This window comes from Dipodomys spectabilis, unplaced genomic scaffold (genome assembly GCF_019054845.1).
Source record: "Dipodomys spectabilis isolate Male_0828 unplaced genomic scaffold, ASM1905484v1 ptg000062l, whole genome shotgun sequence".
Classification (NCBI taxonomy): domain Eukaryota; kingdom Metazoa; phylum Chordata; class Mammalia; order Rodentia; family Heteromyidae; genus Dipodomys; species Dipodomys spectabilis.
Window position 1 is genome coordinate 1,712,759 of NW_024870739.1, and position 17,038 is coordinate 1,729,796.

General features: G+C 50.4%; 1 protein-coding gene across 1 annotated transcript in view; it reads left to right on the forward strand.

Annotated features, from left to right (window-relative positions):
* Wscd1 (WSC domain containing 1) overlaps positions 1-17,038 on the forward strand; it is a 38,726-nt gene that overhangs the window by 18,459 nt on the left and 3,229 nt on the right. Inside the window, exons 5-7 of the mRNA XM_042680588.1 lie at positions 1,890-2,011; positions 12,393-12,552; positions 14,514-14,678. Coding sequence (XP_042536522.1) covers positions 1,890-2,011; positions 12,393-12,552; positions 14,514-14,678 — 447 coding nt within the window. The remainder of the gene's footprint in view (positions 1-1,889; positions 2,012-12,392; positions 12,553-14,513; positions 14,679-17,038) is intronic.

Sequence of the window (17,038 nt, forward strand, 5' to 3'; positions counted from 1 at the left end):
CCATGCCCCTGCAGATGGGTCATAGCACCAGAGGGCAGTGCAGGGATGCTCATACACTTTCTGCATTCAAGAGGCCCAGAAAGGGCCATGGGCATGAGGTTGAACTCTTTATCCTGAAGATTCACTCAGGAGGCCATTGACTACACAGATGCTCATTGTCACTTCCTCTGTACCCAGCTCCCAAGGACCGCACAGCCCAATGCTACCTTCCTACTATCTCTTAGTACTTCAAGTTCAAACGACATTAGTCTGACCTCTGATCCTGAGTGAGCACCAAACCTGTGTGTGGATTCCAGACCACCCTTTTGTCTGCGGTCATGATGCCCAGCTGAGCATTTTATGTCTACTGTGCGCCAGCTGAGGGGCAGCTGGCTTGGTGGTTGAGACTAGCTCCTGATCGTGTGTCCACCCAATGTATGACCATGGGGTCAGCACTGCCCCTAGGGGGCTGATCTTTCTGCCTGCCACTTTGTTCCCAAGGGACACTGTCACAGGCAACCAGGAGACTGCTGGTGATAAACTGCAGCTTTGACTAGCAAGGTGCCCTGCCCTCACAGGGAGCAGGTGCATGAGTGTGTGGTGCAGGATGGAGCCAAGGCTGACCCCAACAGCTCATCAGTGTCTCACACCAGTGGTATCCTTTGGCCCCGAGTGTTCCTCGTGCTCTCCCCCAGGGACACACCTGAGTTGCAAGCTAACCACAGACAGTGGTGGGACCTGACCCCAGGCCTGGAGACGCTGAGCTCTGCACAGGCTGCTTTCCTTCTGAGCCTGGGCCTTCATTCCCAGGTCTGGGCTTCCAGACCCAGGGTTTGGCCCTTGCCCAGGCAGGGCGCCATCATAGGTGGTTTCCCAATGTCAGTGGAGAAGGGACAGCATGGAGCCTTGGGAGACCTTGTGTGTAAAGGAGTGTGAGGGTGAGAATCACTGTCTCTCTGAGAGAGACACACTGATAAGTCTGGGAATAAATACAAGCAATTGGTGCCAGAACCTTCCAAAAGGTTCGCTCAGTACCAAGGGAGCCAAGAAGGGAATCTAGGATCATCCCCAGAAGGTCTGGAGAACAACTTGGCAAGAAGCCTGCTTTGTGACATGGGTTTGGGAAATATTCCTAGAATCCACATGGAAGTTCAAGACCAGACGAGGCCAGCCTTGCTTAGAACGGAGCAGAGCGGCCTGACTCTGGCAGCAGAGCTGCAAGGAATGGCAGGAGTTCACCTTTCCATGTCTCCTTGACCTTTCCTGCATATTCTCAGACCTTCTTAGAGAGGTTTTTTTCTTTTGACAGAATATCAGCCTAGCCAGGTGCTGGTGGTACATGCCTATAATCCTAGCTAATCAAGAGACTGAGATCTGAGGGTTGCAGTTCAAAGCCAGGCCCCAGGAAGGAAACTCCATGAGACTCTGATCTCCATGATTCACCAGAAAACCAGAAGTAGAGCTGTGGCTCAAAGTGGTAGAGCAGTAACCTTGACCACAAAGAGCTCAGAGACAGTGCTCAGGCCTTAAATTCAAACCCCACAACTGACTAAATAAATGAACAAATAGATACATAAACTGAAAAAGAATATCAGCCTCTTAGAGTCACTTACTATGGCATGGAGCACTATCTAAATTTGTTGAAGGAAGAAAGGAAAGACGGACATCATCTCCTAAGAGAAGAGAATCCAGAGCCAACAGCTTCGGGGAAGTTGTCTGTTATCCATGACCCTTGGTGACTCCATCCCACACCTGGCTTCTCTTAGAAGCATGGCTCACTTGCACCCTGACCAGGAGGGTTTCCCTCTCTGACCCCAGTCTGGCAATCCAAAGCCAGTATTTTCCCTGATGATAAGCACCAGCAACCACAGACACGACTTCTTACCGAAGACCCATGTCCTTTCTTACAGGGCAGACTGCCACCTACCGAGGGTGTTTCCGACTGCCAGAGAACAGCACCAACACCTTCTCAACTGCCCTGATCCAGGCCAACATGACGGTGGAGACATGCTCAGAATTTTGCTCCCAGAAAGTAAGAGCCTTTTAATCATCCAGGGTATATGGTGGGCAGGAAGGGGCAGGACAGATAGGTTATGCTTACCCTCTCTGGCTGCGTGAGTGCAAACTGAGGAGCAAGGTGTGGATCTCAACCACTTGGTGTCCTGGAAGGCAAGGGCAGCTCAAAGCCAGCACTAGAAGTTTGAGTCTGGTGGGGGAATGGTCAGTGAAGGTTGTAAAGCTGAAAGGAATTTGCTTTTCTGGAAGTGAGCTCTTGGCACAAGTATCAGATGGTAAATTGACTTTGTGTGGACATACGGAGATGTTGGCTGGGGGCGTGGGAATCACTGATGGATTTTTCCACTGTCACTGCGTTGGGCTTGAACCTAACTCAATGACCATGGTCACACCTGCTCCTTTGGTTCAGCCTGGAGTGAAGAGGAAGCTGAGCGCAAGGGCTGGACTGGGCAGCGAGGCCACTGTCCCTGCCCAATGCTCATTTGGGAAAGGAGCTGGTCAAGAGCAGGTGGGACTTGCAAATAAGCACAGCCAGAAATGTGTGAAGGCAGCTGCTGAGACCCAGAGGCCATGTTCAGAGAGTGCTGAAGCCTGGCGCACTGGGGTCCAGTAGCCTCCAGATGGGGTGACTGCTATGACTGCACATGTATGTGGGCCTTGATGACTCTGGGCTGGGGACTGCAAGAGCTGTGGCTGTTGTGATGCTCATAGCTTTGATGGGCTATGGTACCCGAGAGCTTAACAGAGGCTAAAGGAGAAGGAGGGCTTGGCCTGTGATGATGCTGATGACCACGAAGCTAATATTTATTAGTCATGCAATCCATGCAAGGCATATCTGAAGCACAGTACCTGTGGTCACTCAGTTAATCCTCGCAACGCCCCTATATAATAGGCACTATGGTTATCTACCTTTGGCAGGTGGGGAAACTGAGGCAGAGAACTCAAGCATTCATTACTGGTGGGGTCTGGACTAGGCCTCAGCTGGCTGCCCGGCCTTCTAATGGTTTGAAGGATGCAGGGTGGGTTTTATGGAGGCAGATGTGAGGGGGCAATGCAATGTGTCCCCCGCACACACACACCATACATACATACCTTCACTGGGAGGGAGCTGCTGTCTTCCAGCTTCTCAGATCCTTAGCACTCGGGAGACTGCCCCTCCTCTCCCGCTGCCCTATCCCCCATGGAGGGAGACCAAAGCCATTTACAGGTGCCTTCCTCTCCCTGGAGTGCATCCTCTGGAGTGTCTCTAGCACTTCTGCAGATTGCCAGGGATGCCTGAGTGTCAGGTTCACTGGACACTATGCAGCCAGCCCAGCAGACAGGTTCTGGTTTACAGACATCCAGCGTAGGGATCTGCTTCTCTCTCATCCTCCAGGGATCAGAGCTCCTAGGGGAAGAAGTAAGGAAGACAGTTGAACTATCTGAAAAGGGCTTGGGTGCCTGCCCTGGCTTCTGCCTGCCAGGGAAGAGACCACCCCTTTAGGGCAGCTTGTACCCCTGCAGATCCCAGCTGTGCAGAGAGACTGCCCCACTGAAACACAACAGAACACCTTCCAGAATCCAGTAGGCTGAAGACAGACTTCCCTGGTGCACAGCATGCAGAGCAGGCCAGGCTGGGCACCCTCCGGTGGGATAACTATGGTTGGGGCAGTGACAGGGAAATGGGAAGGAACAGGAATAAAGGGAACCAGCCATCCTTGTGGCTGTTGGTCCTGAGGGCTTTTGATAGGTGTTGAGTGGGTCATATGTTCATATTAAACAAGGCAGAAAGACAGGAGGAAATGCATAGTGGGGAAGCTGGCTCCCTCCTGAGTCTCTTCTTTCCAGCCCCTGCCTTGATAGCAGTCCATCTATCACCCTGGTGATAGATGACCTTCTTGTGGTCACTTTTTTTCTTTCCTTTCCTTTCTTTTGTTTTGTTTTTGGTGCCAGTCCCAGGTCTTAAACTCAGAGCCTGGGCACTATCTCTTCTGAATTTTTGTGCTCAAGGTTAGCCTTCTACCACGTGAGCCACAGCTCCACTTTCAGCTTATTTTGGTGTTTAATTGGAGATGAGAGTCTCCCTGACATTCCTGTCTGGTCTGACTTTGAATGTTGATCCTCAGATGTCAGCCTCCTGAGTAACTAGGATTCCAGGCATGAGCCACCACCTTCTTGTGGTGGAGATGGAATATTCAATCCCTCTCATTCTCACCTGGCCATCACAAACCCCAAGATGATGAAGGCTTTAACACTCTGTTATCTAGAACCTGTCAGAGTCCATCCATCCTGGAGACTTCCAGACCTCCGTGGAAAGTGATCTTCTGGTCTTTTCTTTCCTTTTTCACAGACAGCCTGTAGTTCATGAACAGCTCCCTGCTCTTAAGCATGTAGGTTGTTTCAAGTCTTTTGCTTTTATAAACAACGCTGCAGTATTTATCACTTTTTTTAAAAATGCTAGTACTAGTGCTTGAACTCAGAGCCTTGCGTTCTTGCTTAGCTATTTCACTCAACATTGGCACTCTACCATTTCGGCCACATCTCCACTTTCAGCCCTTTGATGGTTAATTGGAATTTGAACCATGACCTCCTGAGTAGCTAGGATTAAAAATATGAGCCAGCAGACCATGGCTCATTGGCCCTCTTTTTAATGAGTAAACCTAGAAGAAAAAAAGCTTACCCTCCTGACAGATATTGTGTGTCTTTGATCATATTGCACTGTTGCCCTTGGCAAAAGCTGTACTAACTCCTGCCCCCTTCTAGCAATGTGTATGTAAATGTGTGTGTGAGTGAGTGGTGTGTGTGTGTGTGTGTGTGTGAGAGAGAGAGAGACAGACAGACAGACAGACAGAGACAGAGAGACAGAGACAGAGACAGAGAGGAGACCAGCTATCTTCTGTCCCCGCTCTGGGAAGGGGCTTAAAGCAGCCCTGCAGGCAGGTACCTCAGTATTGCAGTAGCATTTCCCTCTGGGCAGCCCTGTGGGGCCCAGAAATTTCTGCCTTGTGGTTACAAGACAAAAACTTCAAGATCTGAAACTCCTTGACTTCTATTTCCAGCCTTCCTTCATACTGACTGGCTCAAATCCAGATTGCTGCAGCTAAGTACGTGCCAAAAAGTGCCCGCAGGCTCTCGATATCTTAAGCCATTTTATACCACAGCACCTTATCCAACTCCCCCTTGGGATCCATTTCAAGGGCAAGTTACCTGCTCAGCTCTGGCATGAGCAGCTGGGAACTTTCCAGGTCAGAAGCACGCAGAAAGGGCACACGGAGCTCTTGGAGCATGGCCCCTTCACTCAACCCCATCCCAATTGCCCAGAGGGGTGGGAGGATGGGTTTTCTTTGTCGTTTATAGCTAGATGGTTTTGTAGCTGCAAGAAAAGTCACTGCTTTCCAGCTTTCCAGTAGAAAATGGTTCTTAACAAGGCACATTCGGTGTGAGATTTAGCAAAGCATAATTGGTAAGTCAAGCCACATGCTGAGTTCCAGCAAAGCCTGGAGAACAGCAAGATCCAAAGCCATTCCAAAGGTGGAGGTCATGGTTGGGCAGTGGCCAAGACAGAAACTCAGGTGACTGACATGTGGTAGAGGAAGGCAGTTCTGGAGAGGAGCTGGAGGCATGGCTCAGTGAGTAGAGCACTAGCCAATGAGCGAAAGTGACAGGTAATGAGTTCGAGTTCTGGTCTCAGACCTTAAAAAAATCGTGCTGGAGGGGTCACAGAGGGAAGCAGGCTATAACTTTGGGTAAGGGCTGGAGCCTGTAGGGCGATGTTGGCAGGTGAGCTAGGGAGGTGGGGAACGCACTGCGAGAAGTAGACAGGTGAAGAGCCTCAGATGCCTACCTTAACGGTCAGAGCTGTTTGATCTCCTCCTCCCCAACCCCCACAGAGTGGGAAGAGCGAGCTGTGGATGGTGTGGTAGAGAGGAGGAGTCCTTCTGGCCTGGCACTGTACGGCTATCGGCCGTACAGTGGGGGAGATCTGAGCGACACTAGAGGAGCAGAGACCATGTGAGAAGATGGGGGATCTGTCTGGAGAATGGCAGCACTGTGCCTGCGTGCAGTATGGGAAGTGACTCAGGCCAGTGAGGAAGAGGAACTTGGCATGGATCCTCTTCTTGGGGGTGGTGTTCCTCAGGGTCACCCTCAGAGACATTTGGCAAAGTTGTCATAGAAGTCGACCTAGGAGCTGGCTGTGGAGTGATTCCAGATGGGCAAGAACAAAGCCTGGAAGTCACACAGCCAATGAAAGCGCCGTCTAGCCGGCAGAGCAAGCCTGTGGTCCCCAGGCTGGCTGGCCCTGGCCCTGGCCCTGGCCCTTGGGCTCAAGGCCCTTGCTCTATCCCTTGTGAATTCTCAACACTTAAGATCCCTGATGGGAGGCTGGCTTTATCCCAGAGCAGAGTCCTAGCTTTGAAACTGTATGTGCTTTTAGATGAAGAATTGTTTGCTGTAGACTCTCTCTGTGCAGCATCGGGTACTTAGCCATATCCCTACCCTCTACCCATGATACGCTAATGAATGAGTCGCTGGTGACAACTCCAGACAGTGGCCAAAGTCCTTGGAAGGCAAAATCACCCTCTGGTTGCAACACCCCCATTCCCATCCCCCGCCACCATCCTAGGCCAACATTGGATCTGGAGATGGAACATCAGCTGGAGGCCCACCCACCCCGGACTCTGCAGTTTAGTCCAAACCACCCAGATGCCTCTGTTTAGACAGTGTCTCAAGAACATTTCTATAGGTTGATTTGATACTATAATCCCCTCAGTCTTAGCTTCCCACATAGCTGTGTCCTGCTATGGGGCAGAGAAGGGGGTCTCATGAACTTTTATTCTCCTCTTCTCAACCTCCACAGTAGCTAGAATGACAATTTTGAAGCCCTAGTTCCTGGCTCTGTTCTTTTCCTTTCCTCTTCCTTTTCCTTCTCTTCTTTTCTTTTTTAAAATTATAAACCTCACTACCATGAACATCTTTGAAGATAAACCCTGTGTTCGTTGTTGCTTCCTTGGGCTGTGTGGGCAGATGTGGAATTGTGAGGGAGAAGGCTATGTGTACTAAGACCTCCCTCCGTCTCCCAGGGGGTCTTGGCCCTCATTTTTTCTCGGGCTGATTGTAAGAAGGTGTGGAACCATGTTCATGTGAGTTCCTCTCCTCGCCCCAACACTTCCTTACTATGGGATCCTGGGCAGATCATGGAGCGGGGGTGGGGAATGCCTTACCAGATGGTGTAGGACTCAATGATGCAGCGGTGCCTGAGTGTCTCTTGGGCAGTGAGTATTGCAGATGGTGGTTATGATGATAACAAATCATTCCTCTCCCCTTGTGTCTTGCCATCAATACATGAGAGATGTTTAAGAAACAGCTTCAGATGGCGATGCACTCCCCTCCAGCTCCTGGTGCTTTGATGGTTCTGAGTCACACAGCTTCTGTCTGGCTCTTGGGTCTGGTGGTGTCTGGCTTGACAGGATAGTGGAGGGCGGGGACTAGGTTTGGGTCTGGTGTCTGCTGTCTCCTGCTCATGTCTACCAAAGCTTTCCATGCAAGAGGGACCACTTGCCAGGCTCTGGAGACCCTGACCTTTGCTCCAAGCCCTTTCTCTTCTCCATAGAACTGGTAGTCCAGCATCTATTAAGAGTGGAGCAGAGAATGGGGCACTGGTGGCTCACACCTCATCCTAGCTACTCAGGAAGCTGAGATCTGAGGATTGTGGTTCAAAGCCAGCCTAGGCAGGAAAGTCTGTGAGAAGCTTATCTCTAAATAACCATCAGAAAACCAGAAGTGGTGCTGTGGTTTAAAGTGGTAGAGCACTAACCTTGAGCAAAATAGCTCAGGGACAATGCCCAGACCCCATATTCAAGCCCCACCACTGACAAAAAAAGTGTCTCAGGGGCCCAGGCACTGTGAGCCAGATCCACGGAAGGAGACTGGAGTGCCAGCTTCACACAGGCACGGGGTAGGGGGCGGGGGAGCATAGGCCCATGCTTGGGTCCAGAGGGCTGGTTTCTATGCCCATTTATCTGCCAGGCAAGAGACAGAAACCTGTTGGTTTCCTGCCGCTGAGCCTCAGTTTCCCCTCCTGTGATCTCTGATACCTGTGAAATTTTATACCTTTCTAGAGATCTAAGAATGGTGGTTGAAGAAAGATAGACAACTTGGGTTTATTCCAGGCTGAGTGATCTGTGTATACTGTGGTCCTGGGGCTACAGGCTGAGCCTTTGTGTGGGAGTTCCCCACCCCTACCAGGCAGAGCCCTGCCCTTGCTGGTCCCCACTTCATCCCCATTCCAGACAGTCCAGCCCAGTGTCAGCTATGCAGGATCAGCTTCAGATATAAGCTGATCCACCTCAGACCCGCATCCTCTCTCTGCCCCCCCCCCGCCTCTCTCTCCTCTTTCTTTTTCTCTCATTGAAGCGTGGAGTAGGAGGGGGAGCATAGGGAGAGCTGCGAAGTTGGCAGAGAGATAAGATTCATCAATATTTAATTTTTTATGGAAATCATGTCCTAGAAATCCCCAAGGGGCTGAAAATCGTTCTGTGTTTTCAGAACCCAGCGATGTTGCTGAAGCGGTTATGTTGTAAATAAAACCACATTACTGTCTGCAGCTCTCCCGTCGCTCTGCAGACACCCGGAAACTTGACAGTTTAATCTACTCAAAGAAGCAAGAGGGCTCAGGTCACTGATGGGGGCAGCCTGCCTGCCACCCTAAGACCTGAGACTGAGAGTGTGAGCAGGGCTGTGGCCGTGGGGAGGGAACTGGCTAGCATCTCCCCAGCAGGCTCCATGTGCTGGGAAGGGCTCTCCTCTGGGTACTGGGCAGGATCACTAGCTCAGACGGAGCAGGCTTCTCCAGGCTCATATGCCCACAGATATTTTTGACCCACAGCCAGTGGAGAGGTCTTACCATGGTGTGCAGCCCAGGGCATTGGAGGGCTCAGGGTCTAGAAGGGTCCATTCACTCATTTGTTCACCCATCCATCATTAGTTGAACAGATACACTGAAATTCTTGTGGACCTAGGCAGATGACAGACCAAGATCATATAGAATGGGTTGTATGGTGACTAGGGGCTGTAGAGAGAATGCAGAAAAAAATATAGGTGGCTACTTGTGAGAAATGAAAGCGTTTGTTCCACGAGAGAATAAATGCAAGGCTGCCTAAAGCCCCCTTATTTACAATGGCTCAAAACTAGGAACAGGCCCGATGTCCAGCAGCAAGGATGAAAATCAACATATGGCCAGGCACCGTCTAGAATACTATACAGCAATGGAAAGGAATGCTCACCTGAAATAGGAAACAACTTGGAGGTTTAAGCATGTTTTTTTTCTGAATGAAAGAAGCTAGGTATTCAAAAATACCCCAAAAAAATCTCTTTATGTGAGATTCTAGACTATAAATCAGAACAGTGGGTGCCTTGGGTGAGGGAGGGATGCTGGTAAAGGGAAGGACAGCTCCCCTTCCCCCCAAGACCAGAAGTGCTGCATGTCCTTACATACATTCATGAACACATTTGGGGCCGTTGCATCCTAGGAGTTATTACAGTTAGAAAGGAAGCAGAGGAATCATGTGTTCATGAAGGTAGACAGGGCACTGCCACTGAAAACATCTGGCCAGGGAAGAAGGCTTCTCACTGAGAGGGTGACTTGAGAGAGCAGATAGAGCTGTGAGTGCAAAGGCCCTGAGGCAGAGACCTGACTCGTATGGTCAGGGACCAGCAAGAGAGTCATTGCCATAGACGGCTCAGGCTGCTGTAAGAGCTAGTGCCACTGAGTGGCTGGCTTACATAGCTAACGTTTCCTTGCCATCAGTTCCGGAGGCTGAAGCCCTCCAGGAACATGGTGTTGTCAGGGTTGGTTTCTCTACTTGGCCTTCGCCTCCTCGCTGGGCTGTCCCTAGGTCTGTGAGCTGTATGTCCTCCCCTCCCCTTCCGAGAGAAATCTGCTCACGTCAGATGAGGTCTGCACCCATGGATTTCCTTTCATTAACTTTGTGAAGACTATTGTCAAGTAATTTCTCATTCTGAGACCTGGGGTTCGTACGTAAACCTATGAGCTTAGTGGATGACACAGTCAACATGGACAGGGTGCTGAGCAGGGTGCCGGAATGAAGCTGGGGTCTGCCATGGATGGACACAGCTTCTCTAGGGCTGGATGGAGCTGTCCTGTTCTCAGGATCGGATTGCTCTCCACCAGCTCACACCAGAGGGAAAACTCACTTCCAACAAAGCCAGCTGTGACCGGATTGAGGTCAGACCACAGATCTGGCTTTGTGTTAGGAAAATGGCCTGAGTGCCTAAACCTAGACCTTCCCTATAACCCTGCCATACCACTGCTTGGCATCACAAGCCAGGATATGGTGAGGACACCTGCACATCCATGTTCATTGCTGCACTATTCCAATAGGCAAGATAGGAAACAGCCCAGGTGCCCACAATAGACAAGTAGATCCAAAAAACATGGTACCTATATAGAATGGAATTTTACACAGCCATTAAAAAGAATAATATTATATCATCTGCAGGGAAATGGATGGAACTGGAACAAATCATGTTAAGTGAGGTAAGCCAAGATCAGAGAGACAAACGATGCATGTTCTCTCTGATATGCAGAAATTCGATCTAAAATACACTGGGATATGATAAATTATACAGGATTCTCGATACTCACACACAGTGAGACCCAAAGAGGAAACTCTTAGGAGAGAAACACAAAGGCACAATGTCTGCTTTCCTCTTTATATTTATATAAAATAATATACGTATTGAAACAAACTCCAAGATATGGAGACAAGATTTCTCTTTTTTTTAATTTTAACTTTTCTATGTATGGTGTGCTCACGTATGTCTTCAGAAGGGTTTTGGGGGGAGGGCAAAGAACTTGAGGGGAGAGTACAGGACACCGATGAAAGTAAGCTATACAACTCGTGGGTGGAGACTGGAGGGAGGGACTGGAAGAGAATGAGGGAGCAGAAGACCCTGGACCAAAGGAGATGTACTCCCTACCTGACTCGTGTCATTGTAATCCCTCTGCACGTCACCTGTATAATAACAGCAAAGTAAATGATACTTATTAGAAGAAGTAAAGAAATGGCCTAGGGACTGGCTAGACATGGCGATCGGCTTGTCTGCCCCTGGGCTCCTCTGCACCCATTGCAGCAGCCACAATCTGAAGAGAGATGGGAAAGTTCTGGCACGTTCCCAGGGCTGCTGGATGCAAGGAGTGGATGGGGTCTGAACTCAGGAACACAGGGAGAGGGGGTATCATCCCTCAGCACCCCCTTCCACAGGCCCGGCATCACTCTTCCGTGGCTGGGACGCTCTCCCATCTTACATAAATGCCGAGATTCTCCGCTTCCCCTAGCCACACACAGGAAACACTATTGATTTTCCTTATTTATTTATGAGATTGCTTGCTGTGGGCAAAAAATGAAAAGGTTTGTGCAACGTTTTCCTTTGCACTGAGAGCTTTCCTCCGCCCACTGCCTCCTTCCTCCCACTACTCTGTCATCTCTGAGCTCCAGGAAGCTGGCAGGAGGCTGGCATCTCAGGACCAGGGGACCCAGGGAGGACAGAGATGAAATGGGGCTGGGTGAATCTCTTGCCTGGTGCAGAGTGGGTGCTTGGAAATCTGTGGAGATGGGGCGGGGGGGTGAGGTGGGAAAGAAATGGCTGAGTGCATTTGAAGACAACTCCAGCTGATGCCCAACAGAGTAAGGAGACTAAGAATGGCCAACTTCTCTGGGAAGCACTTCCTATATGCCAGCCCAGGGCTGGTCACTTGGTCTTCACTTCATTTATTCAGCACCATGAACATTCAAGTTGGACTTTGATCCCCTTTCAAACATGATTCCTGCCCCAGGTGGTACCACAAGTGAGCAGAGCTCATGTAGAGATCTCAGCTCTCCGCTCTGTAGAGCAGCTGCTCTGCAGGAGAGGCAGGTCCCACTAAGAGATGACCCCTGCCGTGGCCTGGTGGTCACCCTACTCCCATTGGGAAGCCCCATCTGAAGGCACCAGACTGAGCCTCCTGGGCTTGGAGCCATGTCTACACTTTCCCACCCCTTCCATCTTTGGGAAGGTGACCTGGTGATCTGTCTCTATCCGGAAGTGCCACTGCCAGACCAAGGTACAGCTTTGGTCTTTTTCTAGGGAGGCTGGGCCAAGGGTGCCAATCGCTCCTATATTCAATCCCAAGCTCCCTTTCGGCTTCCTGCACTCAGCCACCCTCTGCCATAGCCACATTCACTGGCCACAAAGCCACTGTGGGCGCCCGCAGGCAGAAGCCTAGCAGAGCCTGGGCACCCCTGGGTTTGGAAGGACAGTGATCATCTCTGTTGGCAACATAACAGGGAGTCATTCCCTCCATCGTGTCCAATACCATATCTGTATACCTCCCTCACCTGTGGCTCTCTTCCCTGTAGGAGTTCCCCCTGGCTGTGCTCCGGGGCTGGGAGTGTTACTGTGCCTACCCCACCACCCGGTTCAGCCTACACGATGCGGTGGACAGCTCCCTGTGTGGCCAGGCCCCTGAGGCTCAGAGGCTGGAGGGCTACTGTGACGTCTACCAGACGCCTGTGCAAGGTAGGCTGTGACCACCTCGGGTTGGTGGTGATGCTGGTGTGAGGCTGAGGATGGTTTCCAGGCCTAGAGATGCCATGCATGTTGCTCAAGTGCACAGCCTAGGGGTGGGAGAGGGGGCTGTGCAGAGTCCTGAGCAGCTATTGCAGGTTGCTGGAGCAAACAGGATGGGGCCAGGCTGGGGTTGAAGAATCTGAGTCTAGCCAGAGGCTGGTGGCTCACACTTGTAATCCCAGCTACTCAGGAGGCTGAGATCTGAGGATCATGGTTCAAAGCCAGCCCACGCAGGAAAGTCCATGAGACTCTTATCTCCAATGAACCACCAGAAAACCGGAAGTGGAGCTGTGGCCCAAAGTGAGTAGTGTTATATGCGAGAAAACAGAGAACGCAAATTGGGAACCCAAATTGAGAAATCAAATTGGGAATCTTTATTAGAAGGACAGCGACTGCAGGCAGACTCTTGTCATATAGACCTGTAGCCCCACAAATATACTTAACACTGTCAGAAAAATGAGCCTTGAGAGCAGGGGAGGAAGGAAAGAGAAGAAAAAGCATACCAACAAACCAGGTCAGCTCCAATGGAGAGCGGAAGTGGGATGCCATGGTGACTGACATAACACAGGACACGAGGCATGGTGTAATGGCGCCTGAGCTGATCTGGGCCTAAATAGGGTCAGGTCAGGGCTCAAGGTCACTGGGACCTTAAGACCCAAGACAGGTAGCCCAACAGTGCCTCTAGGCATTCAAGAGACTTCCCTGCTTCTACCATGAAGACAAGATGGCACCAGCTAAACCCAATTCCCTATCATCCAACACGTGGCCAAGATGGTGCCAGTTAGATTCAGCATCTCTACTTCAGGAGATCACTAGCCTTGAGCAGAAGAGCTCAGGGACAGTGCCCAGGCCCTGAGTCTAAGCCCCACCACCACCACCACCAACCACAAAAGAAGCTGAGTCTCTGTGGGAATGATGGTGTCAGTGGGTGAGCAGAGGGGCAGCGATGCCAGGCATTGGGCAGCCCAGGACCAGGCCGTGGGGCCTCTAGCTCTGGTGTCCACCTTTGTATGAGTATCAGGTCCACCCCAGCCAGCCTTGGGTGTGCAAGTACAGGCAAGGAAGGAGGAGAGCTCCCACTAGGGCCTGCCCTCTGCTGATTTCCTGTGCTGCTTTCCCTTTTTATTTTTAGGGATTTTTTTTATTTTATTATTTTAGTTAATTTGTTATTTATTTAGCAATACAAGAGATTAAACTCAGGACATTACACTGCTAGGCAGATGCTTTTCCACTTGAGTCATGCCCCCAGCCTTATTTTTTTGCCATAGTCGTTTATGGGATATGCTTGCCCATGTATCCATAGACCAGTTGGACTAAGATTCTCCTTGTTGAGCTTCCCATGTGGCCATGTGGCAGGGACCAAAAGCATGCACTATGAAGCCCAGCTATTGGATGAGATAGAGTTTCATGAGCTTTGAACTATGATCCTCTCAGTGTCTGCCTCATGAGTATCTGGGATTACAGGCATGAGGTATCATAACAGGCTCTCCTGTGCTTCTTGCACTAGCCCTGGGAAGAAAGATGAGACATAGAGTACACACCTGCATTTAGCTCACCCTTGCATTGTGTGGCACAGCGTGGCACGGCCACCCCCTCATTACCATAGCTACTCTAGCAGCCATGGTTTGGCTATGGTTATAGAAACAGAGCGTGTGCATGTCCCCAGTGGGCTGACCCCATCCACTCACAGTGCAGGATAGATGTGACTTCTGTTGTCACGGGATTTTCTTTGGACAGCTACCAACCTATGCAGCCAATGTGTAGGCAGCAAATCCCTTTTCCCTCCTAGCTCCTGCTGTTCCCATCTGTGACATGGGAGCCGTGGTAGTCCATGTCTGTGGAAGGCAGCCCAGCAGCGGGTCTCTGGTCAAGGTGGGGTTGTAACTGGGTGGTGACTTCTGGGCTTTCAGATACCCGGTGCACAGACAGGAGGTTCCTGCCCCACAAATCCCAGGTGTTTGTGGCCTTGTCCAGCTTCCCAGGAGCTGGGAACACATGGGCCAGGCACCTCATTGAGCACGCCACTGGCTTCTACACCGGGAGCTACTACTTCGATGGAACACTCTACAACAAAGGTGAGTGATGGCTTCCAGCTTCTGAGTTGGGATGAAGTTGCCCTCCAGGGGCCACTGTGTCCTCTCCTCTAAGCACCTCCTCCAAGCACCAGTGCACATGGTGAGAATGACCTGGAGCTTTCTAGAACAGCTTCCCAAGCCGCACCCCTGGAGTCTGCCTCAGCTCATCTGCTGCTGCAGGCCTGGCAATGTGTATTCCTGACACACTTGCAGGGAGAGGGGCAGTCAGTGCTGTCGATAGGAGATAGAGCCTGTTCCAGATTCAAAGCCAAGGGTTTACCGCTCACATTCCCCTTTCAAAACATTTCTTGAATTTTCCTTAATTTTCAGGACCCTTAATCATTAGGAGCGAATCTCACTTAATCTGCTCATTCCTTATTTTATTTTTTAAAACAAGGACTAACTCATCAACATGCAATTTTCTTTAAATAGATCCAGAAACCTTCAAGAGTTTTATGATTTCTAATCTTTCCCTTGTAGAAATGAGAGGCTTCATTATGCCAAGTAAATTAACTTAAATATCTCGAGCCTGTGTGCTGTTTAAGAATGAAGAACCACAGACGAGTCAAGTGGCATCTAAATTTGGCAAGATTTATTTGTCTGTTGTCAAGTGTCACAGCGCTTTCTCTGGATTTCTCAACCGGAGTTTCGTTTAGGAAAAGATGCTACTAGCAGAAGTAATCTAAAGAAACAGAAACTTCCAGAACTTGAGCTCTCACTCATAATAGTCTTGGTCTGGTTGGGAAAAAGCCATGGTAAGCCCCAGTCATCTAGACTGGGAGTCCTGAGGATGAGAGATGCCAGTACATAGGAAGGTTGACTAAATGTGCTTCCAGTGCTCAGTCTATCCACTTGGTCCAGCTAGAAGGCCCCTGCCTTATTCTCACAACTGGCTCCTTTGGTATGTATGACAGAGGGATCCAAAGACTGTAGCCAGCTTTAAGGGTTGTGATAACTGTCTCAGAGACGCTTCAGCAGAAATTAGCCTCTCAGCATAAGATTTACAGAACTGGTTGGATGTAGGCAGTGACCCCAGAGCACTGGCAGGGTGATGACACATACATTCGAAACTCACAAGACAGCTCCAAGGACTGGAACCTGCTATGGGTAGTGGATGTGATCTGAGCTGCAGAACTGCTGGAATCCTGTGAGGTACCCTCTGTCTCAGGGCCATGCAACACATGATCGCAGGTGTGCTCAGCCTGATGGTGGCATTCTTCTTTTTCATAGTGTTCCCTGGCTGTTGGACAAAACAAAGCAAAGCAAAGGCCTTTGAAGTGTGGCACAGGAAGTGAGGAATGGGAACTTGCATCAAGTTCCACTGTGTAAATACAGACTCCCAGGTTAGAGAGACTGGCATTTTTCCAGTATTTGGGTCCCTGCTGCTTGCTGTAGCTTCAGATGCTGCCCAGCTCTTCATGGGCAGATGAGAGGATTCATTTTGTTTCCTAACGCCTAAGACAAGCTCATGGAATGAATGGAGCTGTCTTCCAGAGCCTGCTGAATAGGCTTTCTGAGGACATGGCCTGGAGACTAGTATTAGTGACATTTTTCCAGGATGCCTTATGTGACACTCCCCACTCCCAACCCCCCCCCCCATCCTCCCAGCCCATCTGCTCTCCCTTTCTACTTGGTCACTCCACTACTAGGCTGTGAGCTGTGAGCTTGGAGTCAGGGTCTTATCCTTCATGACTGATTTAAAATCCGACACGGTGAGCTCATAGCAAGCTCGGTAGAGTCCTGTGTGCCTGTGTGGATGGATGGGGACATGGGGGAAGGGGAGGGGCTGGCCTTCTTACCAGTTGTCCTGAAGACTCTGAATGCCCAGTGCTATACCAGGGGCCAAGGAAGGAGACAGGCTACAGAGTGGCTGGTCTCCACTTGTAGATTCCAGGCCCTGCCTCCTCAGGACCAGGCTCCAATGCGCGGATGAAGCAAGACCCTGACCATGAGAGACAGTGCAAACTGCAGGCCTCATAAGGACCCATAGAGGCCTGTTTCCCTGGTGCGGTACAAAATGGAGGAAGTCACAGACCCTCTCTGAGCCTCAGTCTCTTCATCTGGCTGGGTTAACTCGCACATCTATGATCTGTGTGAAATTATCTCTGTGAAAACCTCAAAATACATGAATTCATCTCCATTCTGGCCAGGCTTTGCCTCTTGAGCTCAGGTCTGTAGGAGTGCCTGGGCTCTCTTGGAGACCTACCATTCCTCACACTGGTGCATGCCCTAATCTCACTTGCCCTAGGACAGAGGCCACTCCTATAGAGATCTCTCTTGACCTCTTTTCTCCTCTCCTGGACCATCCACAGGTCTTCCCAGTGCCCCGGGGTACAGGTCAGCATCAGCTCCTTACTGCT